Source organism: Eulemur rufifrons, chromosome 16 (genome assembly GCF_041146395.1).
Source record: "Eulemur rufifrons isolate Redbay chromosome 16, OSU_ERuf_1, whole genome shotgun sequence".
In the NCBI taxonomy this organism is placed as follows: Eukaryota; Metazoa; Chordata; class Mammalia; order Primates; family Lemuridae; genus Eulemur; species Eulemur rufifrons.
Window position 1 is genome coordinate 19,826,855 of NC_090998.1, and position 16,711 is coordinate 19,843,565.

The 16,711-nt window shown below is 35.7% G+C and overlaps 1 protein-coding gene across 1 annotated transcript; it reads left to right on the plus strand.

Annotated features, from left to right (window-relative positions):
* The first annotated feature begins 26 nt into the window (after positions 1-26).
* GOLT1B (golgi transport 1B) lies at positions 27-16,693 on the plus strand. Its single transcript, XM_069490780.1, has 5 exons — positions 27-180; positions 5,591-5,682; positions 7,104-7,282; positions 11,241-11,322; positions 13,962-16,693. Exons 1-5 carry the CDS (start codon positions 156-158, stop codon positions 13,998-14,000), a joined length of 417 nt encoding a protein of 138 aa, XP_069346881.1. The 5' UTR covers positions 27-155; the 3' UTR covers positions 14,001-16,693.
* The last annotated feature ends 18 nt before the right edge of the window (positions 16,694-16,711 follow it).

The following is a 16,711-nucleotide window of genomic DNA, read 5'->3' on the forward strand; positions in this document are numbered from 1 at the left end:
TAGAAAGAGGTCTTGAAGCGGGGGTGGGGTGGCTGCGTGTTTCCGGAAGACGTGGCGGCTCTTGCCTGGGCTGTACCCAGTCTCTTTTCTCCCGACTCAGCTTCCCACCCTGGGCGTTCTGAGGTGCTGCCATCACTGCCCTCACCACTGCAGCCATGATCTCCTTAACGGACACCCAGAGTAAGCAGCTTTCCCGGCCCCCCCCCCTCGAGTCCCGCACACGCCTCGCTTGGGCTGGGTCTCTCCCGCCTGTCCCTCTGCCGGGGTCAATGAATGAAGCTCCGCGTTGGGGACGGCGGCCTGCGAGACTGAGCTAGGACTGCTGGGACCTGGAGGGCTGCCTTCAGGGGACTGAGGCTAGACTTGCGGTGGCGGACCTGGCCTGGGAGGATAGTCAGTGCGGCAGGGTGGGACGCCCGAGCTGGGGAGGGGGAGCTTTAGCTCAGCCTCTGTTTCGTGCCAGGGTCGCGCTGCTCTCCTCGTCCACAGTGAGATGGGCGCTTTGTTCTGGGGGACTGCTACAAGAGAAAGTTTGTGCGGTGCTCGCGGCCCACTCTCGGGGTCATTTCTGCACGTGACATACTTGGGGTCTTCTACAAGTCAATGGCTGTTTGGTAGGCGGTATTTTAAATGTCACCTACTGTGCGCTCCTTTTGGAAATGTGCTTACACACTTAAATACAATATTTTGAATATTCGCGTTTTGCCACCACTGAAAGCAACCTTTTAAAAATCCCCTGAAACGACTTGACTTACCTACCCGCTAAAGTAGTAAAAGTACAGTAGTACTTTTCAACAGTAGTGAAAAGCCACATTGTGTTCAGTTAAAGGATTTCTTTCGTTAGTATTGTATGTTGTGCTTTGTGGCATGTTTTATTATTTTAGCATTCCTTTCTGCCTGCCACAGAGTTCTCCAGGCCTATCTCATCTCTTAAGGTTAGCATTGCTATCTGTTTCCTTTTCTTTCCATATAACATTTCCACTTTTCTGCCACTTCTTGTCAATCTTAATAGTTTTTTAATTTTCATATCTGCCCAAGCTCTGTGCTTTCTTATCTTTTGATGATGGTGATAGCCTCTTTTTGTCTCACTTTGCCTTATCTGCCATGCTTTTCATTTCTTATTCCAGTTAATTGACTCAAATTTTCAAGATTTGAAGAATTAAACAATGGATCGAGTGAAAGTAGAATTTAATGTTAAATACGCTATTTTAAAGTGGAATCTTAGTGTTTAGATTCAAGTTGTGGCAGACATGAACTTCACAGAGCTTCTAAGGTCTCCTACACATACTGCCACCCAATCAGGCTGTCTTCCCTCCTGAGATTGCACAGAGTTTGCACGTTGGGCCACCTGCTCTGACCCAGGAAGATTGCCCATTTTGGTCCATTAGTCTCACCTGTTCTGATCAGAAGACATAAAATATAAGTGTAGTTTTTTTGGAGGGGGAGAAGATCTACTGGAATAATAATTACTAGCAATTGTGTAAAGATATTTCTTTCACTTGACCATGTTCTTTTATATAAGTCATTATGCATAATTCTTATAAGAGTCCTATAAGGTAGAGAGGAACATAGCACTTTTATAAATTAAGTGAGGCACAAAAGAAATTCAGTGCATGGTCATAAGAAAAGTGACAGAAACAAAACTTGGATCCCAGGTCTGCTGACTCAAAAACCTTCGTTCTTATCACTGTTCCCTACTAGTGTCTAAGAAGACTTGATGTAAACTTTATTTGAGATCTTGGAATGATCTGAGTCTGTGATATTAAATATATAAAAAAGAATTATCCTTTGTATAGAGATTCTTCTATTGAAGACTTATTATAGTGATGAGTGCCTAATTTACATCCTTCCAAAAACCAGAACAAAAGGGTGGTGTTGGACTATGGGCAGAATAGGAAGTGTTCTCACTTCACTAAATTGGCGAGGAAGATAAAATTTCACACTTTGCTGTTCACTTGCCAGATGTTTTAGGTGAGGCAGTAGATTGGAACATAAAATGATTAGTGATCCAAAAGTTTTTTGGATTTCAAGGGGGGTGTGTGTGTGTTTAACTGCAGAGATTGGCCATCATTCAAGTTATTTGCCAGGATTATTCTGGGATTTTGATTCTAGGAGAAGGTGACCAAGCACTGATCAGAGTAGTGTAAATGGCAATTCATGATTGTTTTAAGGAATTCTGTAGTAGCACTCTCCCCACCCCACAGAAACAAACAAACAAACAAACAAACAAAAGCAGGATTTATTCAGAGGGATGGGGGAGAGGCAGTTCCTGTGCTGCCTCTAAATCCTCATTTCATCACAGTGCCTAAAATACTGTGATATTCAATTGAGTTATTCAATACAGTTGATACTAAACTGAATTCCTTTTTGTATCATTTCTGTTTTTTAAAGAAAAAAATAAAAGACAGTGCTGCTTTTTAAAAAATTATGAATAAGATACCAAAATGCTAACAGTGTTTGCCATTGAATTATGCATGTCTTTCCCTATAAAATTTCCATAGTACGCCTTTTATGTTAGCCAGATTAGTTTTTGGTTTTTTGTTTGGTTTTATTTTGTTTTGCCCAGGCTACAGTGCCATGGAGTCAGCCTAGCTCACAGCAACCTCAAACTCCTGGGCTCAAGCAATCCTGCCTCAGCCTCCCAAGTAGCTGGGACTACAGGCATGTGCCACCATGCCCAGCTAATTTTTTCTATATATATTTTTAGTTGTCCAGTTAATTTCTTTCTATTTTTAGTAGAGACGGTGTCTCATTCTTGCTCAGGCTGGTCTCGAACTCCTGAGCTCAAAACAATCCACCTGCCTGGGCCTCCCAGAGTGCTAGGATTACAGGCGTGAGCCACTGTGCCCGGCCCGGATTAGTTTTATTAGATTGCTTTTATCAGATTTCCTTTTTTAACTTGTGGACAGAAAGAATGAAAGTTTGATACTATGCAAAAGGAAGATAAATTTATTGTGCTGGGTATGATTCTGATGGGAAGAAGACAGTTCCATATAGGCCTTTTGATAGCCAAAGGCTTATGAATACATAAGGATAGGGAAGAAGGGAATTCTGGAGATGGGAAGAAGGGAATTCTGGAGATGAGAAAAGGGTACAATGAGGCCAGCTGGAGTCTTTTGACCCATTTAGATTAGGGGATACTTGCCAATTTCATGCCAGTGCCAGGTCTGGCAAAGATGTTACAGGTAACTGTCCCCTGTGGACTATACTAGATAAAGTAGCAGAAATGTTTTGGTTGCCATGTTGTGGCTGTAGGTCCGTTGACTATGGAGTGAGAAGTCTGACTGACTTCTGAGTCCACACCACCACCACAACCACACACACTTTTGCTGATTCCATGATCAAGGGCAAGTTACTTAATCTCTCTGGGTCCTTGGTTACCCATATGAAACATGAGGCCAGTGCTACTTTTTACCTGCTAATGTAGTTAAAGGAATTACAAGATATTTGTATAAACACTTCATTAAATGGTAAACCATACTCAGACATCGTCCTTTTTCACTGCAGTCAGTTTTTAATAGCTCCTCTGGCTTCTACTTAGTTATATTAGATAACTAATATTAAACTTGAATCACCTAAAAGACACTTCCCTAAGTTCAGTATACCCCAAAGCCCTTGGGTTTCATTTAACCAAACATATTAACTGAAAAAAAAATTCTGTGGGAAGAAATATAGCATAATGGTTAAGTATACCGGCTTTGGATTCAAAACCAAAATGTAAATGCTTAACTAGAAGTACGACTTTGGCAACTGAAGTCAACTCTCTAAACTTGAATTTCCTCCATCCTTAAAATGATGTAATTATATCTACATTCCATTAGTATTGGGAGTATTAAGTTATATAAGGTGCGTGAAGCCCCTCATGAGGCCTAATTCATGGTAAATTCTCAGTGCATAGTAGGTATATTTCTGTATAATTTCCTTTCTAATGAACAAACATCTCAAAATTTTTATGTAATTATTAAGATAATTTGTGAAAAGGCAGAAATTAGTCATATTCAACTAACAAAGCTGCAAATAGTTATATCTTAACTACTAAATAGTTTTTTCATGGAATTTTACTTGCCCCTTTGTCCATATTTCCCCCTAGGAAATTATTTCTGATACCTAAACAGTTACTTTGGTAAATCTCTTAGGGCATTTAAGCATGAAAATATCAGCCTCAAATTTTCATAAGAATGTGTGTCTGTGGAATACCCTTAAACTGGTGTATTTATAGACAGGTACCTAAATTCTTTCAGACTATCTCTGCAAGCAAAAAGTGGCTAGAATGGAAGACAGCAGTCACCAGGAAATTGACGTGCTAGGGGATGTAGAAAAAGCTAAAGTTGATACAAATTTTCAAGTCATCAGAACATTTTATATGACTTAAGATTTTTTTTTAAGCAGCTGTGACCTAGGTTTTAGCTTTCTGGAACTGAGGCAAAACAAGTAACAGATTAGAAATCACTAATAGTGTACTTAAAACTGTGTTTCCGAAAATATGATGGCTTCTGCTCTGACTCATTATCCGTATGCAGATAGTGGTTGTGAATAAAACAAGGATTGGTGGCTACTTCCTAAAAACAAAAATGATCAAACTAAAATGATCAAAGAGGTGATTTAGTAGATTGTGCTTTGTAGCATTAACAGAAGAGTACATCTGCCACCTTAGTTAAGACTTTTCACGCTAAAAAGATAAGACCTAGAGAATGTAAAGTCAGTAAAATTATTAATTTTATATGCAGACTTTATATATAGACTTTAAAGCTTGCACTTTGTCCACCACTGTGTATTTGTTACCTAGAACACTTCCTCACATCTAGTATAATAGTTGATCAACAATTCTTTGTTTTCGAATGAAAAAGGGAAAGCCTAGAATATTAGGTAAAACAGTATTCTTTGAAACTTTGGAGAGGTGATTTTAGGACTCTAGACTAAATATGTGAATGGATTTGTAGTTAAGATAAATTTTTAGATGATAAATCTATAACAAGCCATCAAGAAGTTAAAAGTGATGCCTAACATTCTGAAAATTAACTTTTGAGAAGACTGCTACCATGATTCCCAAACTATTTCTTTTGCCATTGTAACAAATAGAATATAATTGAATGAAGTATATTGTGCTGACCTACCATAACATTTCTAATGGAATAAAAAAGGAATTAATTTTAATAAGGGTAAGAAGGAACTACAGATACTGTACATATAAGTAATAATCATAGAATATGAAAGGAGATAAATCATTAAAGGAAACCTATAAATTTAAGTCTGATGCCAGAGAGGTTCTTGGGAGGGGAAACAATACATAACCAAAGGTTTAGAATACTGATTCATCTTTTTCTATCATGGCTATGTCTGAGAAATGCTATCTCATATGTAAGGGTTAGAAATTTCCATTCATGTTTTAAATTTTGAAGTAACTTGTTGATGTTAATTAAACTTGTTATAGATCTTAATGAGTGTCATTATGAAGTTAACCTGCAATGTTGCGTACCTATTTCTTATACCAACCAAAAGAAAAACTGGGAATATTTTTTTACTTAATTTATAGGGATGTTAATGTGACTTTAATTTTTCTCTACCCTTAACCATATAACTTATATTGCAGAAATTGGAATGGGATTAACAGGATTTGGAGTGTTTTTCCTGTTCTTTGGAATGATTCTCTTTTTTGACAAAGCACTACTGGCTATTGGAAATGTGAGTTTTTGAATATATATTTTAACTAAATTCATAAGGAAATTTTAACTACAAATGCATTATTACCTGCTATTAAATTTGGGGAAAATAATTCACTATTACTCATATGTAATTTCTATTACATCCTCTATTTCCATCAGGAATGAAACCTGTCAGCTTTCTGTTTAGATAAAAGGTAAACACTTAATGAGGTTTTCTGATTCCATAACTGCTCTGTTAAGTGTTTGTTACGTGATTTATAACAGATTAATGAAGACTACCTCTAAATAGGAGTTCAAAATAAATGACTTAATAGTCCCATGTTTTGGGAAATTTGTTAAAGTATTTTGACTTTAAAAATCTGAGACTTCACATTTGATTCAGCTGTATAGCATAAACAGATTTCTAAAAACCTTTTAAAAATATATATCTCTATTTTAGTGGCTGACTTGCTTAGAATGGGTTGTGTATTGTTTGGAATGTGTACTATGCTATCCATGTGTGGAGGTTATGTAAAAGTTCTAGAAATTAAAAATAACCCTTCTAAGAAGACAATAAAGTCACTGAATAATGATTAAATATCTTTTGAACCATATATACCATTAGACTTTTCACTGGAAATAGGAAAAGATAAAGGATGGCAAAATTATACAAAATTGATGTTTTAATAAAGGATAATATAAACAGCATTGGTGTCCCAGAATATGAAGCTTAACCATTAGACTTAATATAAAGTGAAATATTTTTCACTAAAGAAAGTAAATGGGGGAGGGCAAGTATTTGGAAATAAAACACAGTTGAAAAAGCAAGCTTCTAATAGATCATCATTACTTGTCCACGATCAGAAAACATTCAAAATATATGTATATTTGAACACATGGTTGTAATTTTATTTCTGCAACGCCAGATATTCTGGAATTAACAGAACTAAAAAGTTCTTCCTGGCTTTGCATTGTTTCTTCTACTAGCAACTTAGCTATGTCAGTATTTCTCCCATCCATAGAAACTCCTATGGTCTGTAATGAATATTTCAGAACCAGGAGGGAATACCTCTGGGTGATGTTTATGGGCAGCTTTCCTCTTTATGCCTTGCCAACTCATCTGCTTGACTAAGCCATCCTCATCCAGCTGAAACTAGGAAAACTACTGCAAATGTAGATGCCCCTTGGTAACGTCTAATCTTTTTTCGTTTCTCTTTTTCTCCATTTAATCAAGATAGAAGAGGAATGAGACGAGTGGAATACAACTACAACTTTAACATGCTTAACCAACTCCTTGGTTCTGCTTCTTGGTTATGCATTGCAGTTCTCTCTGGCCAATTGCCCACATTAAAAGCCAAACAAATGTTCTTCTTTTTATCATATTTAGCTTTGACCTTACTTTTCAAATTTATGCACTGTGTTTAACTGCTTTTTCTGTGTTGCATTTTCTTTCTCTTCTAGGTTTTATTTGTGGCTGGCTTGGCTTTTGTAATTGGTTTAGAAAGAACATTCAGATTCTTCTTTCAAAAACATAAAATGAAAGCTACAGGATTTTTTCTGGGTGGTGTATTTGTAGTCCTTATTGGCTGGCCTTTGATAGGCATGATCTTCGAAATTTATGGATTCTTTCTCTTGTTCAGGTAAGGCAATCATTTTCTCTTTAAGTAAGCCAATGTGTCAGATAATTATTATGGAAAACCCAGATATTTGCATCAGTGTCAGGAAGAAGATGATCATTTCCTTAAAAGGAATTTTGTTTAGGCTGAATCGTTTATTACAGCTTTAGATCAATCAGTTATAGAAGTGTTTATCAAATGTAAATGTTTGCCTAAGTAACAGTATAAACTATCTTGTATTGTCAAAGCAATAAAATTCATTTTATGGGCATTTTAAGGTATTCTCTTTATGATTGATATTTTCATCAACTAAGCAGTGATCAATCAATCCAGCATTTTAGTGTGTAGAACCTTATACTTCACAGTTACTGCCAATTGATGGCAATTTGTTTAATGTATATACATATTGGAAAATTCTGTATCAAATACACTATGGGAAATTTTGATCAGTTAATATTTTACAAATGCCCATTAGCAAGTAAACAAATAATAGTACGCATATGAGAAAATGTTGGTCTTAATTATTTATTCCATAAATACATACCCTTCATCTTATGTTAATACCTACCAGGCACTGTATTACCCACAGGAGACATAAAATGAATTAAGTGTCAAATCTGCTTTATGGAATCTCTCATTTCTAACATGGGAAATAGACTGTAAAGACATCAGTAGGATATATGCATAATGCCATTATAGATGTATATGCAAAATATTATAGGATTGTAATTACAGAAGGAATTAATAAATCCAGGGAGAGATAAGAAATGGTTACTTATAAACTGGGCCTTGAAGAGTGGGTTAGAATTCATCCTACAAATAGGAAGGGAAGGATTGTTAACTGGACAGAAGGAACAGACAGTGTCATGAAAGTATACAGCTTATTCTGGAAAGAATGAAGAGTCCCATAGAATAGTAACACACGGTAAATGGAAGAAAATGGTGATGAGACTGAAAAGGAAGGTTGGGGCTAGGTTGCAAACTTCCTTTGATGACTGGTTAAGAAAAGCATATTTTATCCTGTAATCAAATCTGGGATGGGGAGCAGTATTCAAGGAAGGCGGTGCCACAAAGATTTTTAAACCAGAAGTGATATAACCAGGTAGGTGTTTTAGGAAGATTGGTCTGATCAGTATGAAGTGTGTATTAAAGAGAAAAACTGAAGGCAGGGAAGCCAGTCAAGAGGCTGTTGATACACTACAGAGTATAGAGATCTGCTTGATTGGAATCTTGGAACACTCTTGACATTTTAGGGTGGGTGGAGAAAGAAGAGACTAGGGGATGGTGTAGGAGAGGAACTAGGAGTAAAGATCTTAGTGGCTAAGAGAGAAGAGAGTAAGGAAGAGGAGTTTATCAAGGCAGGTGTATCTTGCATCAGAAAACTCAAGCAATTTAAGGACTAGGAGAATGGCTTTCTCAATTATGTAGAGATTTTAGCAATGAGGGTTAAAAGCCAAAGCTGATCTGTGAGATGAATAAAGATGGGGAGACTTAGCGTCATTGATAAAGTTGAAATAATACGTTGGCTTCGAGGTTTAGAGAAGTCTATAAATACTGGGTTTTGTTATGTTCTGAGATATTCTTAGTATAAGGTATAGTGCCAAGAGTCTTTGGCGTTGTTTTTCTAGATGTTTATAATTCTAAATAATAGCATTGAAATCACATGCTGTTATATTTTTTAAAATACCAATAATTGTGATTGTGTTTGAAATGTGTACATATACCATCAACATAAGAACTATTTCTTTTTTTTTTTTTTTTTTTGAGACAGAGTCTCGCTCTGTTGCCCGGGCTAGAGTGAGTGCCGTGGCGTCAGTCTAGCTCACAGCAACCTCAAACTCCTGGGCTTAAGCGATCCTACTGCCTCAGCCTCCCTAGTAGCTGGGACTACAGGCATGCACCACCATGCCCGGCTAATTTTTTGTATATATATATTTTAGTTGTCCATATAATTTCTTTCTATTTTTGGTAGAGACGGGGTCTCGCTCTTGCTCAGGCTGGTCTCGAACTCCTGACCTCGAGCGATCCACCCGCCTCGGCCTCCCAGAGTGCTAGGATTACAGGCGTGAGCCACCGCGCCCGGCCAAGAACTATTTCTGTAATTTAAAAAAAATCCTGCTTTCTATTTAACTCTTCCTTTAGTCCATGTATTTTGACTTCTGCAGATTCATAATAGAAATTCTATTCATTTTAGTATTTTCATTCCTATGTGTGGAGAAAACACAAACTGTTTTTCCTCTGCTCTCACCACAATCAATACAGTAGACTTCTGTGACCAAATCAGTGGGGGTTTTTCCTTCACAAAACAAGCAATCAATTCTGCAGCAGACACCAGCTGGATGTGCTCCAATTCAATTCTTATACAATCTACGTGGAGATAGCACTAGATCACACAGGTTGAGGGCTCAGTCCACAAGACTGCCCCTCCCATGATGTCATTCGCAAGCTCCAGGCTGTTTTACTGGTATTTCTGACCAAGCAGCTATAAGTTGGGGTTCCCATGACACCCTCCTTGGGTTCAATTAATTTACCAGAGCAGCTCACAGATCTCAGGGAAGCACTTTCTTACATTTACTAGTTTGTTGTAAAGGATATTACAAAGGGTACAGATAAAGAGATGCATGGAGCAAGATGTGGGGGAAGAGGGATGGTTGAGCTTCCATGCCCTCCAGGGTGAGCCACCCTCCAGGAACCTCTACACATCCAGCTAGCTGGAAGCTCCCCCATCTTTTTTTTCTTTTTCTTTTTCTTTCTTTTTTTTTTTTTTTTGAGACAGAATCTCACTCTGTTGCCCAGGCTAGAGTGCCATGGCGTCAGCCTAGCTCACAGCAACCTCAAACTCCTGGGCTCAAGCAATCCTACTGCCTCAGCCTCCTGAGTAGCTGGGACTACAAGCATGCGCCACCATGCCCGGCTAATTTTTTCTATATATTTTTAGTTGTCCATATAATTTCTTAATATTTTTAGTAGAGATGAGGTCTCGCTCTTGCTCAGGCTGGTCTCGAACTCCTGAGCTCAAACAATCCACCTGCCTTGGCCTCCCAGAGTGCTAGGATTACAGGCGTGAGCCACTGCGCCCGCCTCCCTCATCTGTCTTTTTTGGGTTTTTATGGAGGCTTCATTACATAGACACAATGATTAAATCATTGGCCATTGGTGATTGTCTCCACCTTCAGCCCATCTTGCCTCCTTGGAGTGTGGAGGGTGGAGCTGAAAGTCCCAACCGTCTAATCCTGCCTTGGTCTTCCTGGTAACCAGCCCCCATCCCAAAGCTACCTAGGCTGCCAGCTACTGGTCAACTCATTAGCACACAAAAAGACATCACCTTATGGAGAGTCTAAGGATTTTTTGAGTCATATGCCACAAAATGGGATCCAAGACCAAATATGTATTTTATAATATTACAGTACCTAATTTTAAGACCCAGAAAAAGTTTATTTCCTGTGCATTTTTAAATAAACTATTTTATTCTCTTCCTATAATGAGGTGGCTTAACTGATCCACAATTAATTTTAAAATGGTTAGAAGCTGTGTAACTTCTGTAGACTTGTATTTCTACCAAAAAATGGGACATAGTGAGGATTACCTTCTGTCAGACAGTTTCTCAGTGTTGTTGACACTTAGTATTTATTTAGTAAATGACAGCTGTTATTATTTTCAATAATATGGTCTGGACAATCCCTTTCTTTTGATCAGTTTCACCCCATGCAACTTAGCCATAGTTGAAGAAATCTTCAGCAGCTGAACTGAGATAACTCATAATCTGAGCATGTGACGTAGCTAGGCCTTACTACATGCTTCTCACATTCTTATCACAAATCACAAAATTTTAAATTATGTTTGTAGTTATTCATAATTCCAAGTTTGAAGTCTAAAACATTCAAAATTTTAATGGGATCCTTTCTTTTTACTTGGTTAGCGATTGATTTTTGTAATGGAAAAATGTGTAAATTTTAAGAACTTTCTTTTTTCCCTCTCCCAGGGGCTTCTTTCCTGTGGTTGTTGGCTTTATTAGAAGAGTGCCAGTCCTTGGATCTCTCTTAAATTTACCTGGAATTAGATCAGTAAGTGATCATGCATTTAGCAATATATTTTTTAAACTGTCAATATACATACTCTTTGATGCTTTTTACTTCTAGAAACTTGAGTGATTTATATATGATTGAATAATTGATGAGTTTTTTTATTGTGATATAAATGGTTACATCACATAGGTCATAGTTACCATGAATACCAGAAAATAATCATTGCTAAACCTATAAAACTTGAAGTTTGTTTCATCGTATCCATTTTTAATATTCTCTATTTTTTAGTATTACTCAGATTGATATGCTGTGCTACCTTTCTCTTTGAGAGTTCAAGGCATTTTTCAATTCAGTTTTATATAAGCTCTAATTTTAGAAGCAACAATACAAAAAGGAAACCATTATTTCTTGCAAATACTTTCTTTTCCAGACTGTATCATCAAGTGGACTGGATTAAGACAGTTAAATAAAACACGGTTTATACTAGGAGTCAGATAGTAAGATTCTGTTCCCGGATTTATCCACAATTTGAACAGTCTTTTCAAGTTCAGTTTCCAGTGCATGCCTTGGTTTCCACCTTGACAAAATAAAGAGTCAAATCAGATAATAAAAGTTAAAGAAAATGTTTTAAAAATTGACAAGTGAAGTCTCTTCCCTTCATTCAATATTCATCCAGCAAATGTTTGGTACTAAACTGCAAGCTTGATGATTATAACATCTCTTAGTGGAGGCTCAGAGGCCTGTTAGAATGCAACTTATATATTGCCTCCTTAGAAAAACCTTTCCTGATTCCCTGTGGCTGGCTTGGGCTGCGCTTCTGTAGCATTCCTGTGCACACCCCATCATAACATTTACTTCTGTTTTTAATTGTCAGAAAAAAGGCTTCCACATGAAACTACAGTCCTTGACAGCAGAGACAGACTGTGTTTTAGTCATTGTTGTCCCTTCAGGGGCCAGCATAATACCTGGCATATAGTGGAAAGTCAAAACATTTTTGCTGAACAAATGAATGAAGGATGGTATTTCATTGACCTCAGGGAACTTGGTCAATTACAAGACAAGTGCAGATGACCTGTTTTAGCCTACATCCTTAAGTTTCAAAACAAAACAAAATCTTTAAGTTCTAAAAGAATCTGGGTAGTCTGGAATTCAACTGAGTTTGGGACAATCCTTTTGGCTTTAGTTCTGACCCACATCAGAAGTATACATATCCTTTAGATCCACTTCGTGGTTCCAAGTCTATCCTGAATGACTAGGATAAACTGGCTTTAAAGGCAAATTAGAAAGACCAAAAGTTCTAGTTAGGTCCAAGAGTCTCTCAGCTTCCTAAAGTTGTATACAGATTTTTGTAATTGTTTCTAGAGAGAAGGTCCATAGCATTTGCTGAATTCTCAAAGAGCTGAAGGATGGCTTACCCATAGAAAAATAAGTACTACTATAAGCCTAATCCCATTTCCATCCCCAGGTTAATTTTAGACTCAGAACCTTACAGCCAAGACAGCCTGATATTTCAAATTACTTTTGGCGAGAGAGAGTTGTGCTTTCTCTCCACTTAAATTTACCTTAAAATTCTAATGAATCTATCAATTTTTTCAGAACAACTTTTAGATTCAATGTGCCAGTCACCTATTTGTGATAATATAAAACACGTTGGAACCTAGGCTTATAGGAGTATACCCTGATTTCATTTGCATTTATCTCCAAGCTCATACAGTAGCCAGTGTTGTTTATACTTAGAATGGCTTTTGAATTTACTGAAACTTGATAGTTATAGAGTTGTAATTATTTGTGTCCTTAATTTAAGGATTCTGCAGTATTTGCATAAATGGACACCCAATACAATAGATTATTTCCTGTCATTAACTTCATTATAATAAATGCTTAAGTAAAAATGTGAATAGTGAAATAAAAATGGTTAGATGATTGCTAGAATTTTATAGTATTATAACCACTTGAGTTATATAACTTTTAACATCTCCACTAATTATATACAGTACTTTGTTTGGATATTTACATCACCATCTGGAATTCTGAAGAAAGCCAAATTATGTTTGGGGTGGAGTAACCAAAGTAAATAACCACTAAAATGCTAAAATTTATATTCAACAATTATAAATTTATGCTTTGCATCATTAAATCTGTTTTAATGTCATTGCCACTTTCAGTCTGAAGTCCAGAATACACATTTAAAGTATTTTTAGTCAATAACTGTTGTTAATTATTGAACTTAATGGAGTTAAATCTGTTTGTTCAAAGACTACATAGGCCCAGAAGAGATCCACAGTAATGGTCAGTTGAAATATCTTATTGGGTTCATTAATGCATGAATGGCTGACATTTCAGTTTTTTATTTTTTAATTTTTTTTGTTAAGCTAGCAGTGTTATCTTCATTTTATATAATTTTTTTATTCATTGTGTTGCATTTTTCATGTTGCACCCTTAAATTCATATGTATAACATGTCATGCAAAAACAACTTTTAGAAAAAAATTTTTTATACACGTTTATGTGTCAGAAGATAGTGGTGAGTAGTACTGGATTAATCATTGTCAGTCATACCTTAAATTTCCACAAATCTTCTTGTAAAGCTGGGTTTTTAAATCAACATTTAAAATGTTAACATAATGTTCTATAATGCTATAGGCTTTCTTTAATTTTCTGTTTTTCTTCTCCTTACAGTTTGTAGATAAAGTTGGAGAAAGCAACAATATGGTATAACAACAATTGAATTTGAAGACTCATTTAAAATATTGTATTATTTATAAAATCCTTTGAAGAATATTCAGCACAAAATTAAATTACATGAGATAGCTTGTAATGTTCTTTACAGAAGTCTAAAACGTGTAGCCTACAAAGTACCAACAGCAATTAGCAAAGAAGCAATGAAAATAGGCTTCTAATCAAGTGATCTAAGAAGTCAGCAAGCAAACTGAGAGAGATGAAATCCATGTTACAATGCATATGGAAACTCTTGAAGGCTATTTGTATTGTTTTTCCACAATGTACATTTGTGAAACACAGCCATCCTTAGAGAACTGTGGTGCCTGTTTGTTTTCTTTTTATTTTGAAGGCTCAGGAGCACCCATAGGTGTTTGCTTTTTAGAAATATCCACTGCAATGGCAAAAATATTTCCAATTGCACTGTGTCTCTGAAAGTGATGCATGAGTTAGATTGGATTATGACATTTTAATGTATTAAAACCAAGGAAAACCCAGTTTTGATGTATGAATCACTTTTTTTTGTAAACATGGTTAAAAATAAAACTTTTGTCATTCTTCTGAATCTTGATATTTTAAGACCAGGTGAAAATCTAAACTAGATGTTCTTTGTTGGAGTATGCAAAGGTTTACTTTTAGGTCCTAAATTATAGCTGACTAAGCACTTTTGGGGTTAGCAACACATTCTGGAAATACTCATACTTCTTAGGAATCTGACCTGCTAAGTATCTATATCATTCATTACATGTAAGCATTTAACAAAAGACACTCTTGACCATGAAGTAGTCTGTTACATAGTTTGTTTCCTTGAATAGTCTTTTATTTAAGATACTAAATGATGCAAACCAAGTGGATTTTTCCATGTCATGATGTTTTTTTACTTTTTTTTTAACTTTTTTTATTTTAGCAGTGGTTTTTATTTTGTCTTTCATAAAATTACTAACTTTTGGTAATGTTTACTTTAAGACATGTAACATGTTAAAAGGTTAAACTTACGACTTTTTTAAGGGCTATTCATTTAATCTGAGTTTTCCCTTATTTTCACCTTTTTCCTGACATACAAAAATCATTATGCATAATATATGCTTCATATTCACTCTTCATCTTGAATTAATCAAAAAAATACCTGAATTCGTATGCTAAAGTTATTTCATTGTAATTAAACTGGCTATAGTTTTTTAAAAACAGGACACTAAAAAAATAATGTTTCTTTTTCTACAATTGCTGATTGACAGTAGGAAATACCAATTGTTTCTTCTTTAGTTTTCCAGTGGCAGCTTTTGTGGTAGATACAGAACAAATTTCAACAGCCATAGTACTATTTGTTTTACCACTAATGATTGCACTGTTTACTTTTTTTAACAGTTGCTAAGCTTTTTAATGCATAAAATTATAATTGAAATTGTGGTATTTATTTACAAACACGTCTACAAAAATATATTACACCTTGTGTTATTTTTAGTTAAATCTTGATGCACAGAGAACACCCAATCTCACTCATCTAAAGAAGGAAAGAGTTGGTATATAGTGTAATGGTTCAGTCTTGTGGATTACTGTCTTTTTTGGTACTTGCATTTGACTTATGATATCTGTGAAAATGCGATAATATTGACAAATGGAGACTCCTACCTCAATAGTTCATGGAATAATAAGAGCCTAATGTTGTGTCTAATGTTCTTCAAAAGAGTAATATCCTCACTTGGGGAGTGTCAAATATATATACCTTGAGGATTGACTTATATAAGGTGCCCTGTAGAACTCTGTTATACATATTTTTGACTGACCCATATTATTTACAGTGGCTAGATAATTCTGTTATACCTTTTTAGAGCAAGAACAGTATCTGTTAATGTAAGGAACATCTATATTATTTAACTCCTTTGTAGACATGAATTTCTATCGAAATGTTCTTTGCACTGTTACAGAGATCCCTTTTTCAACAACTTAGAAAGCATTATTGGACTTGAAAGGACTTGATAATCTCCCAGTCCTTAGTAAGATTGAGAGGCTGGAGCAGTTTTCAGTTTTAAGTGAGTCTGTAATTAGTATCAAATGTGAGTTTGGGACTGCTTGGCAGCATTGTTATATTTCTTATTCAGAACCCTTGATGAGGCTCTATTTTTAAACATACTAGTCTTCTGATAGAAAACACTATACATCCTGTTGTTTCTTCCTTTCCAAAATCAGCCTTCTGTCTTTGTGACAAAAATGTACTTTGATTATTTCTATAGAGATGGAGGAAAAGGTCTAATACTACTTAGCCTTAAGTGTTTCTGTCATTGTTCAAGTGTATTTTCTGTAACAGAAACATAATTTGGAATGTTTTTCTTTTCCCCTTAAAAATTGTAATTCCTGGAATACTGCTGCTTTAAAAAGTCTCACCATCAGATTATATTATCTAACAATTGAATATTGTAAATACACTTGTCTTACCTCTCAATAAAAGGGTACTTTTCTATTAATTGGTGGTCAAGTGTATCTTTATTATGAAATTCTAAAACTTAATTTAGCATTGCAAATAACCCACCTCATTTTTTTAATTAGCCTTGTATGCAATTTTCTTCTTGTTTGTAGTCTTCACATCTTTCATTTCCAAATTGTTTAAATGTTAAATCATAAATGCAAATAGGCTTCAAGTAAGCAAAAACATTCTTAATTTTGAAAGTCACTTGCCTTGGGCAATATGCTATTTTAAAAAATCAGCCTCTAAG

What these genes read in the sequence shown, in the direction of transcription:
- GOLT1B (XM_069490780.1), top strand. Translation starts at nt 156, where the DNA reads ATGATCTCCTTAACGGACACCCAGA. An exon ending in CTCCTTAACGGACACCCAGA is followed by an intron (nt 181 to 5,590) that starts GTAAGCAGCTTT and finishes CTTATATTGCAG; the next exon opens with AAATTGGAATGGGATTAACA. An exon ending in CACTACTGGCTATTGGAAAT is followed by an intron (nt 5,683 to 7,103) that starts GTGAGTTTTTGA and finishes TTTCTCTTCTAG; the next exon opens with GTTTTATTTGTGGCTGGCTT.